The sequence below is a fragment of the Pelmatolapia mariae genome, linkage group LG12 (genome assembly GCF_036321145.2).
Source record: "Pelmatolapia mariae isolate MD_Pm_ZW linkage group LG12, Pm_UMD_F_2, whole genome shotgun sequence".
Lineage (NCBI taxonomy): Eukaryota > Metazoa > Chordata > Actinopteri > Cichliformes > Cichlidae > Pelmatolapia > Pelmatolapia mariae.
The window spans coordinates 35,361,867-35,376,662 of NC_086237.1; the positions used below are offsets into that span (position 1 = coordinate 35,361,867).

Genomic DNA, 14,796 nt, shown 5'->3' on the forward strand with positions numbered 1-14,796 from the left:
ATTTTTGAGATATTAAAGCTGGTGCCGCTCTGCGGGATGCCCTGCTATTTTGTTTCTCTGTTTTGTTCATTGGCATCGTTTGGGTCAGCTGCATTCAGCGTTGCTTTGCGCACCGCTTTGCAACTCCTTAATTGGGGCCTTAATAATTTTAATGTGTGTGTACATGTCTAAGGTAGGGTTAGCTCAATTTTACTCTACATGGGCCTGATATCCACTTACGAAGACATACTGCTACTGTTCTATGAAAATTTTAAACAAATATCCTCATATGTGGCTCTTACTTTTCTTAAAAACAAAAATAAAGTAGTAAAAAAAAAAAAAAAAAAAAAAAGGTAATTCTTTGTTTTTACATTCATCGGGCCCCAATATGCATGTCGTGGAAGAGGTTAAGGCATTCTGTTTTTATTTTTAATAACTCTGCTGATTTCATTCCCTTTGTGTCCAGGCTGAGAGCTGAAGGTGATGGAAGGGCCTGTTCCTGTGTTGTGTGGTTGGTGCCGGGTTCTCTTCACGATCGACTGCATGTTCACAAGTGCCTGAGGTGATCCGCTTATATTCATTTTTATTTATTTGTTGAGTCTGTCTCCCCTTCATGTTGACTATTCTCCTCTGCTGGTGAGCCTCATTCCTGAACACTCCTAACCCCGATTCCCTGTATGGTTGAATGTGTAGAGTTTTAAAATTTTCTTTTTTCCTTTTTAAAGAAAAAAAAGGAATGGAAAGTTTTGAATTGTGGAACCACGTCTCCTGTCTCATCTTTAGTGGAATGAACCCGTGTACCTCACTGGTGTTTTTACTCATTTCCTTGGGTGAAAATCCCAAGGTGGTGTTGGTGACAACTTTTGGCTGCCCTAACTACAGTGGGAATAGTGAGTTTAAGGGCCAAAGCACTAATTAAACTATTTCATAACCTTGTGTTGTCACACAAATGCTGTCAAATGCATTATCACCACTAAAAATACTCAGTTTGATTTTGGTGAGGGGTACTGGTGGTTAGTGAATCCACATACAGCTAGGTAACAAAACAGTAAGAGAAAATATAACTATTTAACTCTACAGTGTAAGATTTATTGTTCAAAACGAAGAGTTTTGTTTAGTTTGTGCATTCAAGCAGGACCCTCAATACACCTTGTTACATCTCTTTAATGTTTCTGGCTTATTTAAAATATTACAAAGACGCATAACTATCATAAAGCCACAGTTTGAGCACATTTGGCAAACTAAACTAATAACAAGAATGGACAGCATACTGTACCGCAGGTGCACAAGCATAAGCTGCTTGGTCTAGCGGACTAACAATAGCACGCCACAAACTCAAAATTATCTTGGATTTTAACACTTCTCTTTTTTTCCCCCTTCTGTCTGCTTTCTGCACATATTGCTAAACACGTTTAAATCTTCTGTTAGTGCTGCTTATATTTTCAAAGTGCCTGGACATCGGTGCATCGCTAAGGCTCAGATTGGAAAGGTCATAAGGTTTACAATAGCTACCATCAGCTTTACTGAATTAGTTTCTGAAGTGAAGCAAGCTGCTCGCATTAGCATAAACTAACATTCTTTAAGCTTCATAAAGCTGGTGGGGTTTTTTGTTTTCTTTTCTTTTTTAAACACTAGCTGATATATGATAGCACTAGATAGCTGCACAGCGGAGGCCTCTAAACTATAACCATCAGCTGTGGTAAAACAGAATTTTTCAAAAGCAATATAATTTTGGCTAAAATGACTAAACCAATATAGCTGCTAAAATGAAGTGCTCTTTAATCAGATGAGCCTATATCATGCTATTCCCATTAGAGACATGAGCTGCACTGATCTCTTCACAACTGCTATACCGTTAATCCAGATGAACTAGAACACTTGATGAAGTTACAGCAGAGTGTAACTTCCACACCAGCTTTATCTAATCTCCTTAACTAGAGTCCAGTACTTTCCAGCATTATAAATGCCAAGCACTATAATTTAAGCATATTCAACTGCATAAGAAAGAGTGGTGAAATTTCAGACTTTTATTTTTTATTTTATTTTTTTTTTATTTTTTTTAAATGCACAATTGCTGAACTTGTAATGCTGAATTTAGCCCACTGGCAAACTGTAGTACATTTTCAACCATTCTATGTCTAAGGAAAAAATATATATACATAAAAAAATAAATTATATGAATAGAGCTATTCTTGTTGTATTAACAGACACAGTGAAAAAACAGGAACACAAATGAAGGATATTAAAACAGACTATAGTGATTTTTTTTTTTTGGGGGGGGGGGGGGGGGGGGTTGCACACCAAAAAGGGAGTGTTGCATCCCTAAAAAGAGGCTAGGGGATGAGTTGAGTAACAATAAATGTCCAGGTAAAAGACAAGCCCTCCAAAAAATAAACAAAAGAATTTCAAACATAATGAGTTTTTTGTTTTTGGGGGGTTTTTTAAAGAAAAGAAAGAAAGTCATTGAAAGATGACACTAGCTACTTACCAGTAGGTCAAGCACACCACTAAATTGACAAATACTGTTAAAGCACACAATCCTCCGCCATCCAAGAAACACAGCTATTCACTAGCAGTTCTGACCTGTCCTCACCACAACACTGAAACTGGCCTAGACTGAGACTGAGTAGTGCTACACCTGCTTTTATACTGTGGAGAGGCTAATTCCTGAGTAGAGACAGCTGTGCACTGGCACCTCAAGAGAAATGGGTGGCAGTTGAATGTGTGGGGCAAACAGGACACACCCACACAACATGCGGGCTGTAACAGTGTGCTTAAACTGCAGACGTCTACGTGGTAGATGCAGGTGGAAAGAAAGATTTCTCCAAATGGAAAAAATGTATACAAGCATCTTTTTGCAACTGTGGACATACAAGTTTGAATTATCACCTTAAAAGATAATAACATCTCTGACAGACTGTCCTCCTTTTCCTTTTGTTTGGCAGCATTAAGTGGGAATACAGTTTGACACGGTAAAAAGAGTCTTCTGTGGTCATTTGGAACAGGTATAAATACTCATTCTGTTGCGCCTGGTCAACACTTGGTGTGACACAGTTTGCTTCAAGCATAATGACGTCTTTATCCTTCTAAGCTACAGTGCTTGAACTGTTCTTCATATTATTTAATCATCTGACTCTATAAAAACACCATGGTTCCACCTCTGAAGGAAAAAAAATAAACAGCTGATGCTACATTTCATGTTCAGACAAACAAGTTAAAAGGTTTTTTTCATCTGGTACATTTGAACATTGATGGATAACACTAGTGACCTAATTTCTACTAGTTGAAATGCAAAATGTAATTGTGTGGCATGCTAACAAGCGTGCATCTCTATAGACCCTTCATTTTAAAAAGTAGAAAATAGAGCCTTGCTGAAAATTTACTTGGCTGATATTATTAGTCAGTATTGTCATATGTTGGGTTATGTATATTATATTAATAATAATATATATATAATTAATATTATACATAATGACCATGTCCCAAGGTATAAAAAAACAACATTTTTGAGAATATGAAGCAAGAATATATGATCAGTGTATTTGAGAAATGGCGTCATCACATAGTTTGCACTACAATAAGTGAGTTTCAACAAGTGATGGTATACAGGGTTAAAGCTTTATGTTTCTAACGATGTGATGGAAAATCAAAACGTTTTTGAAGATTCTCACCTATGTACAGACCAAACTTAGTTTCATATGACTGAAATAGATTTATTCTCAGAATATCTCAGGAAGCTCACACAGTTCTCACTTCACTAACTTCACTAACTTCACTTCACTAACTTTCTGAAATAACACAACAAAAAGTGTGTTTCCCTTTATTCGCAATCATTTCTTACTGATGATAAAGTCTTTCTTTCTAATTCATTCAATTTCTGTTAAAAAAAACAACAACATTAAACCAAAATATCTACACAGACTTACAACTCGTGGCTGTCAAACTGCTGAATTTGTACTATACTACTTACTTTAACCGATTCATTTAAAGCTTCCAGACATCACCACTATCGAGTTCTATGACTTAAAATGGAAAAAGAGAAAACAACCCTAAACTAAGACTAGATTGAAACTGGCATCAGAGCTCTTACTTAAAAATCAGTTATGTACTACAGGTCACAGTATAATGTTAAACTTTTGAAAACACAGCCAAATAACAACCCAAATCTTTGTCCTAATAAAGAGGACATACACATGATCTCTAATTTATAGGCATATTTTGCCCTTTGTACAACACATTTGACGTAAAATGCCCATTCGCACTAATCTTTGCCTATCAAAAGCCACAGGTCACATTGACATTTTTCTTCTATCTCCTACATACAACAAGGCTGTTGTACAAGAACTTATGAAAAAATACTTTTGGTTACTTTTTATTATCCACTTATCCTGATTAAAGTCAGTGACATAATTGTTTGTTAACTATATCAAAATTGGTGAATTTAGGAACAGTAATGACTATCATGTGATTGCAGAAAAGCATTAGTTTGTAATGTGTTACCTCCATCAGTAATTGATGAACCATCTACGAGACTAACTTTTTATTGCTGGACAACAGGAAAACTTGATCCATAATCATACTGTATATTAACCAAAGATGTATGTGTGACATTCTGGCTGTAGCAAACAAGGGAGTGACAACAACCACTGATAGTTGAGTGTAATGAGTTAAAGAAGTAGAAATTCTTTCTCCGAAGTTGATGTATACAGACAGAGCTTTAATGGACTGAAAAGGCTATCAATTAGGGCTGCCACGATTAGTCGACTAGTCACGATTACGTCGACTATCAAAATCGTCGACGACTGATTTAATAGTCGACGCGTCGTTTGAAGCTTTGTAAGATCCCAAAAGACGCAGGAATAAGTAGCAGGATTTAAGAGTGTAATAATGGACTGAAACAGAAGATGGCAGCACTGCATGTACAAGGATGCCAGCTGCCGTTAAACCCCGAAGAAGAAGAAGTAGCTCTGTCCCAGAATTCATAACGCAGCCCAGCTCAGTTGTCAACAATGGCGGCAGCTAGTTAGTTTTAATATTACTCTTATTATTCTTTCTGGGTCACAAAATAAACGTTTAACATATTTTCAGGCGAGAATGTAGCTGTGTAAACCTCAAATATCTGCTCACTTTATCAAGACACCACATATTTTCAAAAGCGCTCCGAAGTTTTCGGAGACGTCTGTTACCCACTAGCTCGATAGCTAGCCGGGGGCAAGGCTCACTAGAGCCGCTGAGAACACCGGACTCCCGGCAAATCGTTTTCAAACCCACCGCCGTCTTTCGCTACTCAGGTTAAACATGCATAAGTCACTTAGATAACTTAAAAATGTTATTGTTTGGCTTTTTTTTAGTATTTTATTTGTTCCTGAGTAAATCGGTTTGCCTGAGATTAAAGTTATAGTTTTCACACAGCTGAATAAACGTCAAGCAGACAACTGGTTATCAGAAGTGTGAGATGCTCGAGAATATACTCCGGTGTCCCGTTATATTTTAGATAGCAAGGAGTTTATTAAACTTCACCGAAACAATCTGCAAATTTCATTAAAATTTAATAAACTATCATCTTGTCTTTATTTTTAGTTAGCACATACTTTAAACACTTAAAGCTGTAAGCTAATGATAGTTATATAAGAGCAGATGCATGCTGGTGCAATAAGCTGTACGTTTTACGTCCAATGGATGCATGACCTGATTAGTCGACTAATCGCAAAAATAATCGGTGACTAGTCGACTATCAAAATAATCGTTTGTGGCAGCCCTACTATCAATGTTACTTTAATTAATAATAATTTCCCTATAACTCTGCTGAGTAATTTTGTGCATACTTTACAGCAAGCTGCACTTTGAAAACTCTTTTTTTAAAGGATAATGTCTCTCAAATTCAGTGTCAATATGAAAAATCTCTGTCTTTGTAATGTAACAACCTGTCTAACAACCTGTGGAAGACTGGAGTTAAGCATAATTTTAAAATGACAGAGAAAGCAGTGCTCCTTGCACTCCAAATACAATCCTTTAACTCAGCTACTGAGAGAAGATTATTTTTCCTTCAACTAACGTGTCCATTTTATACAGGTATTAGCCATGCAGCACAGTTGCTACAAACATGCTAATAATGTATGCCAAAAATTTCTGAAAGAACTGAACAAATAGCTTGGGTATATCCTAACTTCTGGTTTAGGCAAATTAAAAGGATATCCCTACCCTTCTTAAGTTTGGAGAAATAGGTCAAACTATGACACAATCAATAAAACCTTTCTGATAAATCCATTCACAAAAATTTGTCAGGCTAATTTTACTGGTGAAATAAAAATAATACCCCCATAATGCTTATAACTAGTAATCCAAAACGCTTTGCAAAGCATGCAGGGAACATAGTGAACATTTATCTTCACAGTGTAGCCTGCTCATTGCTGGCAGAGCATTTGCACTTTATATATTTAGTTATCTCTTCACTTGGATTACATTCCTGTCCCCTGTCCAGCACTTGCAAACTCCGTTTAACAGCTCAGACATGAATACTTTGCAATATGTTTATGTGTTATGCACAGTCTCATATTCCTGTGGGGATGAGATTAAGTATGTGCCACTCACAAGTGATTTCTTGGTATTTTGTTAACATAGTATCTTAATTATTTTCCCACTAGGACTTAAAGTCTGTTGATGGCGCACACAAAGACTCAGTGGTGAGTTTATGGAGACCTTATCACTTAATGGTATTTGTTTCAATCTCATGAGACATCACAATAACATTCTTACAGGCCCTAAATGCCGTGCTGTGTCTGCAGTGCTCAATAGGCTATAGTGAGTTTTCAGTGAGCTTATCGCACTTTATTGCATCTTTATGTCCTGTAACAGCCTGTCAGTGGTAAGGGGTTTGATCGACTGGTCTAAGTAGTCTCAAAAAGGGCAGCCTGATATCTCAACACACAACATGACCATTACGTAACGCAATTTACGGAATACCCCACGGGGCAATTAACGGATAACGATATTTTGTAACAATTTCAGTAATCTGCCAGCCTTGCATAACGGCAGGGCCTGGCTGCGAGAACAGATGCGCAGGCTGGCATATTGCTAATGGATTGTAAACACGGGCTGCCTATAGGCCTCGGCTGCCTCAGATATTATTCTGGTGGAGAAGAGCCACCTTCTCTCCCCGCCACCTGCAGAATGCGCAAGTCTATAACAGCCCACTGCAGCCCCGTGGCCTCTTGATTTATTGCACTGCACAAAACAGATAGCAGTGGGCTTTAGCTGAAATCGTTGCATATTTATGCAGTGGCAGCAGAAAAGCAGTCTGCCGTAGAAAAGACACATAAAAATTATGCATAGTGGCCTTGAAATAAATAACAAACGGCGGCAGCCCCCCACCCCCCCGTATTGATTTGGATGTAGATGCACAGCAGAAATCCGATGATTCCGCTCAAAGGGTGCTTACCTCCAGCGTTCGTATCTCTTTTTGTGTCAAGTCGTTGGATGTGGCACATTTGGTCCGTAAACCCTCCAAACTAGAAATGCTTATGTCTATCATATTTTGCACCAACTCGCACTGCTGCAAGGCTTTCTGCAAACTAAGATGCTGCTCCTCGCTTTTTGTCATCTCCTCGTTCATAGTTTTGTGAACAGTGGACGTTATTTTCCCGTTGCACTTAACAAAAAAGGAATGAATTAATTCAAAAACAAGGGGAAAAATACTGATGATTATTCAGGAAAAGAGCGTGGTGAAGCAACCTGCAAAACGCCATGAAACGAGATGTTGAAGGTTTAGAGACGGGCTTTGAGCCGTGAGAGAGTCGACTCCATTGCAACAACAGTCCTCGTAGTTCCTGCTGTTTCATCAAGGTGTCTCTGGTTGTGGGCTAAATCAAACACAGTATGAAGATACCAAGCGGGACTACGCGGTCTGCATCCATTGGGTTCCACTTCTTTCAAATGTATGTTTGGGGAAAAAAAATAAAAGAACAAGAAGAAGCTGTTCAGCGCACCATAAGTAGACGCATCGGGATAAAGCCTGCTGGTTTTAAAGGTGCTGATGTGCGGACTGGATGCAGGTACTCCCTGTCTCCCTAGGCAGCAGCTGCATCCCGGTTCTCTCCCACCACACCGACATGTTTCCTGTCAATCAAACCCACAGCAACAGCATCGCATCGCCCAGGCACCACCGTGAGGGGCCGTTCTCGCGAGATTACAGAGCAGAGCAGAGAGCTTACTATGCTTGAAACGCCAGGCTAGAGTTAGGGACAAAACTATCCCTTTTTACATGTTTGAAACAAAGATGTCCTTTTACTGAATATGTATGATATCTATTAGTTTACTACAGGCTCATGCTGTGTGCACACTTATATAGCCTACAGCCACACACACCCCTTCAAAATATTTCTAGAGAATGATTTAAATATGCTTTAAAGTTAAATGGAAAAACAAATATTCTTTTCCATTGATTCATGTGAGACATTTAATTTTTGGCCTAGTGAGACAACTCTGTACTATGCCTGTTTGTATGTGAGTGGAATCTTCTGTTTTTTATTATGTGCCTTATCTCATTTCTTCTTCCTCTGTGCTCAGGTTTAATTTGCAGAAGAGATCTTGATCACAGTGAGGCTCCTCAGTTAGAATATAGGTTATAACGCAGACATTACAAATAGAAACTGGATTGTTCAAAAACAGCAATTGCAGAAAAAAAAATATAAACCAAACATTAAGGATTGAATGCTGTCAAAATGCAGGCTGTGATATTAAATCGTTATCCTTGACTGATGCAGTATAATGCAGCCTGGGAATCAGGATGCTTTGGAGGTTTCCAGCAACAAATCTGAGAAGTCAAGATGATTAAAGAGATAGGAGATGGTAAACAAAATCTTGTGTACTCACAACTTTTTTTCACTAACCTATGATGATCAAGAAAATGTTTCAGAGAAGCCTGTCGTGTAAAGTATAAGGTTAGGTAATATTTCAAATTCAGGCTCTAGATAAATATATGGGCACACTGCACTTTTTGACATATGGACAGATATCTGTATTTTACTGTCAGCACCATTACCAGAAGAAAATATTCCACATCTAACAGAAAATAAATGCAAAAAAATGTAGAAAACATTTGTGACACTCTTTGTCATGTTTTAAGATGGTTAAATATTAAAGCTTACAAAGATAAACTATAATGAGATTAAGATGTCAGTGCCGTATAAAAGTGAACAAACTACATCTAAGAAGGAAAGGAGTAGACATTCTTTTTTTAAAATTAAACAAGACGTTTAGTGGCACGTGACTTTTATTTAAAAAATCAAGATAGCCAGAACACATTTTGTTCTTTTGTTTAAATTTGTGATTTAGACCTCAGTACCATATGCCATCTTTAAAGACTTCTAGTTCTTGCTGTTGGGAAAAAAACCTACTGCTGAGTTTGATTTTCATTTTCACTGATTAGGGAAAGGAATTGTTCAAAATGGGAGAGACAATATTTAATAATGAAAGAGGAGATATATACCTTCGTTGTTATGATGTTTGATATTGTGTATCTTTTATTGTTACAATTTCTAAATCCCGTTATTATTTTTTACAGCAGAGAACAAGTCACCGATACTCCGCCCATGAAAATGACAATGTGATTCCATTGGTTGTACGTGGTGACGTGTGACGTACGTTTTGTTTGCGGAGCGCGCCAAACAGGGCCATCAACAGTAGTAATCGCAGTGGCTTAAACTCTGGAACCTTTTTGCTCAGCTTGGCGCAAAATTCACGCTTGGTAGGATACATGGCTTCTACAAGTAAAGCGCCGCTACAGACCAGAAATTTACCATGGTGAGCTGAAAGTCGCTGTTTATCACAGAATGGTTCAAAAAGTTATTGCTAGCTAGCTAACATGCCTACTGTCAAGCTAGCTGCTCGCTACACTGAGTAGACTGATGCATTCTGTGAACTGCTAGCTTTATATACATTTAGGAGTGACGTTAGTTATTACGCATAGTTGTAACATGGAAGGAAATTAGCTTATCTTCAGTTCGGCTTACGTAAACCTTATCAGTCCATCAAGCATTAATATGGTTCCACTTAAGCAACAGGTTAACCGAAAACCTGCAGCTTCTGACTGCGGTGAAAGTAGTGTAAGGTTGACGTTTTGTTTATAATAAAGGGTGATATTACGAAAAAAAAAATATGGATGCGGAACTAAAAAGTGGCCATATGTAATGTGATATGTCAACGTTTGTCAGCGCTTATTATATGTGTCCGTAGACGTTTCAATAATTTGCTTTAAAATTCTTTCGAGGTTGCTTATTTGCCATGCTGTAAACGCAGCAGTTTTTGCAAGTATGAATGCGTGTGTGTGTGTGTGTGTTTTCCTGTTTCAGGGTTGAAAAATACAGACCACAGACACTTGATGATCTGATTTCACACAAAGATATTCTGAGCACTAGTAAGTATGTGGACTGCCACAATAACAATACAATAAAACTGTGTAACATGACACTTATGGATAATCAAACTACTTTTAAAACTTAAACTGATAAACTCAATGCTATCTGCCAGTATTTTTGACTCTTGAGCTTGTTTACTGTGGTTATACCATCACTGTCATTAATAAGTCATGGTACTGAGTCAGCTGGCTTAAAACTTTTATGTTTCAAATTTATAGAACTATTCAAGGGGGGGTGCATATGTGGATTGTTAAAGAAACGTTGGTCACTTGTATTTAAACTGATTTTCATTTGTTCTTTTTATTTCCAGTCCAAAGGTTTATCAGTGAGGACAAGCTTCCACACCTTTTGTTCTACGGCCCACCTGGAACAGGAAAAACCTCAACCATACTCGCTTGTGCCAGGCAGCTGTACAAAGAGAAGGAGTTCAACTCTATGGTGTTGGAGGTATGTTACAACTCCTCATTAGAAGATTTGGGTTTGCTGAATTGTAAAGGTTTTTTAACTTGTAACTCTGCAATTTTACATTAAAATATAACTAATTTTGGTTTATAGCTCAATGCATCTGATGACAGAGGTATTGATGTAGTACGAGGTCCCATTCTGAGTTTTGCCAGCACCAGGACCATCTTCAAGTAAGACTAAAACACTTATACTTGTAGAGATTTTGACCAGAAATAAGTGTTCTCAATACTTTCATGTGCAGTTAAGAAGTGCAATGGAAATGTAAGCTGCTGCCTTTGTTTTTTTATATATCTTGTCCTTCAGGAAGGGCTTCAAGTTGGTGATACTGGACGAGGCCGATGCCATGACCCAGGATGCCCAAAATGCATTGCGTCGAGGTAAGCCATCTGTTCATTCAGGCATTACCCACTGTGAGGCACACGGCTCAGTGAGCAGGCAATTTGGCTGCTGCTGACTTACAGTGTATCTACTTTTAAACCTGGATATTTATTTAAAAAGCTTTACTTTGCAGAAGAGTGGAAATAATTATTGAATTTAACTGTGAGATATTTTGTAAATTTAGTCCAACCTGTGTTTTTCTAATAATGTTTCCATATTTCATTTATAAAGCATCTATTGCTGCTCAGTGCAGTTTTATATTTCTAAATAGATGCATGGTGAAGGAAGAGTATATTACTGTCAATTCTAAATTCTCAGTGAGGTGGTTTACGAGTGTCCTGCACAATCTTAGCAACATTAAGCAAGTCCTTAGGATAGATTACTCAAAAAAGTGGAGTTTTTTTTTATTGACTAAGAGGTTGCCAGAATTTACATTTTAAACTTGTTTCCCTGCTTTCATCCCACCCTTGCTCTCTGTCTCAGTCATTGAGAAGTTCACAGAAAACACTCGATTCTGTCTCATTTGCAACTACCTTTCCAAGATCATCCCCGCCCTGCAATCTCGCTGCACCAGGTTCCGCTTTGGTCCGCTTTCGCCAGACCAGATGATCCCTCGGTTGGAGCACGTTATCCAGCAGGAGAAGTGAGTTAATGTGTGAATGCTTTCTCTCCACTTACTGTTGTTTTTTTTTTTTGTTTTTTTTACATCTCATTGAATTATTCCCAGAATTGCTAATGAACTTGCCAAATGTATTTGTACCTGTTGGCCTCCCTGGGCTCCGCTAATCTGCGTATAGTGAGAGAAATAATTATTTGATCCCCTGCTGAATTTATAAGTTTGTTCATTTCCTTGTAAGTGAGCATTCTCTGATTTTTATGGTAGTTTAATTTTAATAGAGACAAATATAATACCAACCACATTAAAGATTGTTTAAAATCCAGAGTCTTTGTTCTTATGTTACGTTTCTGTTGGGTAATGTTTAGAAGTTTAGGGCTTCTGTGTGTGTTTGAAAACCGTTTAAATCAGGGGGCAACATCAACCATGTCCTCTCAACTGTACCAAGCCCTGAAAAACCAACAAATACCACAATAGGAAATGAATTTTCTCATTGTTTCACATTTATTGCTACATGCAACTTGAGATGGAAGAAATTAATGAATGGACTTGGAATTATTTTTGATTGCTCTGTTTATTAAATGTCATCAGTTATGTGCTCATGTCGCAAGTTTTAATTTAACGTTGATATGATTTAAAAACAGCTGATTATGTCATTACTTTTTGTGACAGTATTGACATCACGCCTGATGGAATGAAGGCTATCGTGACCTTATCAGCGGGTGACATGAGAAGATCGCTCAACATACTGCAGGTATGGCCAGAAGTTCATCATCAGCGTTGTTTAAGATGTGGATGTCATATTCAGTGTGGCCGTTTTTAAACAGCGAAAATATAGCCACTGGCCACTTCATTAGTTGCGCCGTCTAGTGCTGGGGTGGACCCCCCTTTTGCCTTCAGAGCTGCCTTATTTCTTTGTACCATTCCTTCGAGATGTTGATCCATATTGAGATGATTGAATCACACAGTTGCTTCAGATTTTTCTGCTCCACATTCAGGATGTAAATCTCCACTACATTTCGCATCCAATGTATCCCAAAGGTGCTCTATTGGATTGAGATTTGGTGAGTGTGGAGGCCACTTACGTACAATAAATGTATTGTCATGTTCAAGAAACCAGTCTGAGATGATTTGAGCTTTGTGACACTGCGTGTACCAAGAAAATATCTCCCACACCATCGCCAGCCTGAACTGTTGATACAAAGCAGAATAAATCCATGCTTTCGATTTGTTCAAGCCAGATTCTGACCCTGTCATCAGTGTTACAGCACAAATTGCCTTCCGTTAAGCTGCACGTTCTCCTCTAACATCCAACAGCGCATTTTCTCCCAGAGAATAACCACATACTGGATATTTCCTCCTTTTTTTTTTGCACCATTCTCTGTAAACCCTAGAGACAATTGTGTGGGAAAGTCCCAGTAGATCAGCAGTTTCTGGTTACCTTTCTTCCCCATTCTGATGCGCCGTTTGAACTTCTTCAGGTTGTCTTGACCATGTCTACATGCCGTAATGCATTGAGTTGCTAGCATGTGATTGTATTTACATTAACAAGAATTCAAACAGGCATATCTAATGAAGTGGCCAATGAGTAGTATATGTTATATATCCAAACTGCAGATGGGTAAACTGTACTGCATGTCATCCATCTCTGTGATTTTAGAGCACCAGTATGGCCTATGGGAATGTCACAGAAGACACAGTGTACACCTGCACAGGGCACCCCCTCCGCTCAGATATAGCCAACATCCTCGACTGGTGCCTCAACAAAGACTTTACTTCAGCGTACAACCGTATCCTATATTTAAGTTCTATGAAAGCTGCACATTTCTTGTTTTTGACTATGCCTTTTGATACTTTGTACATTTCTTATGAAGTTTAGCATATTCCATATTCCAAGAAAGAACATTTTCTTTCTTGCAAATAAAACTTCAGGTTAATAGAAGCTAGCTGTACCTAAATGCTTTGCAAATGTTTTTAAGGATTCAGTGACCTTTTTTGAATGGTGGGTTAACAAACAAAAACTCATATTAGTAGTACAGTTTATGATCTTGCATTTCTTTGACACATGGATGAAAGAAATCCTTGAGCTGAAGACTTTGAAAGGTTTGGCTTTGCATGATATTCTCACTGAGGTTCATCTGCTTGTACACAGAGGTAAGGAACATGCAAGGGGGAAAAAATCACACGTTTTTATTTCTTTCTTTAATTCAAGCACCCCAGCACAAAAGCCATCCTCCTTTTATGCCAACATTTGATTGGCTGCCTCTCGCAAACATAAGGTTTGAACAGGTGGATGGGGTTGCTGTGCTCACAGACCAGCCCTAACCATAAAGTATTTGGAGCAGTCTTTGGCCACGTGTAACATGAGTGTCAACCATAGTAACAGCACATGTTACAGAAAACATGTAATGGGGCCACTTTAAAACCCACTGAAAGGTTAGCGGTTAGTGACATGTTCAGTGTTGTCAAAGTTTTAAGCTCCCAAGTTTGTGCATTAATGAAAGGTTTTCTATTTTTACGATCAAAAGCGAAGTATCTAATTTTTAAAAATGTTTTTTCTTTAAAGTGGATTTTCCTCCCGCTATTCGGATTAGTCTGCTCATCAAGTTGGCCGACGTAGAGTAAGTGTGATGCTTTTTAAAAAATATTTACAATGTAACAAGTCATGTTAATATAATAAAGACGCCAACATGTTGATTTCCACACGTCGTGGCAAATTTTTTATTTCCGTTATTGCTCATGTTTCATCTCTTCAGACATCGGCTTGCATCGGGAACCAGCGAGAAGATCCAGCTGAGCTCCATGGTTGCAGCTTTCCAGGCAGTGAGAGAGCTCGTGGTCAGCGAAGCACCTTAGATACAGTAATGCAGCGATGGTCTTTTTCCACAGTGGAGGGGGGGGGGAGTGGGCATCAGGGTAAAAAGGATAACCAGTTATTTGTTT

The 14,796-nt window shown here is 38.2% G+C and overlaps 2 protein-coding genes across 3 annotated transcripts in view; one reads left to right on the top strand and one right to left on the bottom strand.

Annotated features, from left to right (window-relative positions):
- Positions 1-8,096, bottom strand: part of ksr2 (kinase suppressor of ras 2) — a 111,590-nt gene extending 103,494 nt beyond the window's left edge. For both annotated transcript variants that reach the window (XM_063489889.1, XM_063489888.1), the window contains exon 1: positions 7,418-8,096. In XM_063489889.1, the coding sequence (XP_063345959.1) occupies positions 7,418-7,591 (174 nt within the window). In that variant the 5' untranslated portion in view covers positions 7,592-8,096. The remainder of the gene's footprint in view (positions 1-7,417) is intronic.
- A 1,543-nt stretch (positions 8,097-9,639) lies between these two features.
- Positions 9,640-14,722, top strand: rfc5 (replication factor C (activator 1) 5). The gene is made up of 11 exons (XM_063489810.1): positions 9,640-9,780; positions 10,329-10,393; positions 10,705-10,841; positions 10,950-11,029; positions 11,163-11,236; positions 11,721-11,880; positions 12,526-12,607; positions 13,514-13,643; positions 13,930-14,007; positions 14,420-14,474; positions 14,610-14,722. The coding sequence occupies exons 1-11, from the start codon at positions 9,734-9,736 to the stop codon at positions 14,707-14,709; spliced, it is 1,008 nt and encodes a 335-aa protein (XP_063345880.1). The 5' UTR covers positions 9,640-9,733; the 3' UTR covers positions 14,710-14,722.
- The last annotated feature ends 74 nt before the right edge of the window (positions 14,723-14,796 follow it).

Excerpts from the sequence above, each read along its gene's own strand:
- rfc5 (XM_063489810.1), top strand. The coding sequence starts at position 9,734 with ATGGCTTCTACAAGTAAAGCGCCGCTACAGACCAGAAATTTACCATG. Across the intron at positions 10,842-10,949 it reads TCAACTCTATGGTGTTGGAG|CTCAATGCATCTGATGACAG; the intron begins GTATGTTACAAC and ends TTTGGTTTATAG. Across the intron at positions 14,475-14,609 it reads ATCAAGTTGGCCGACGTAGA|ACATCGGCTTGCATCGGGAA; the intron begins GTAAGTGTGATG and ends TCATCTCTTCAG.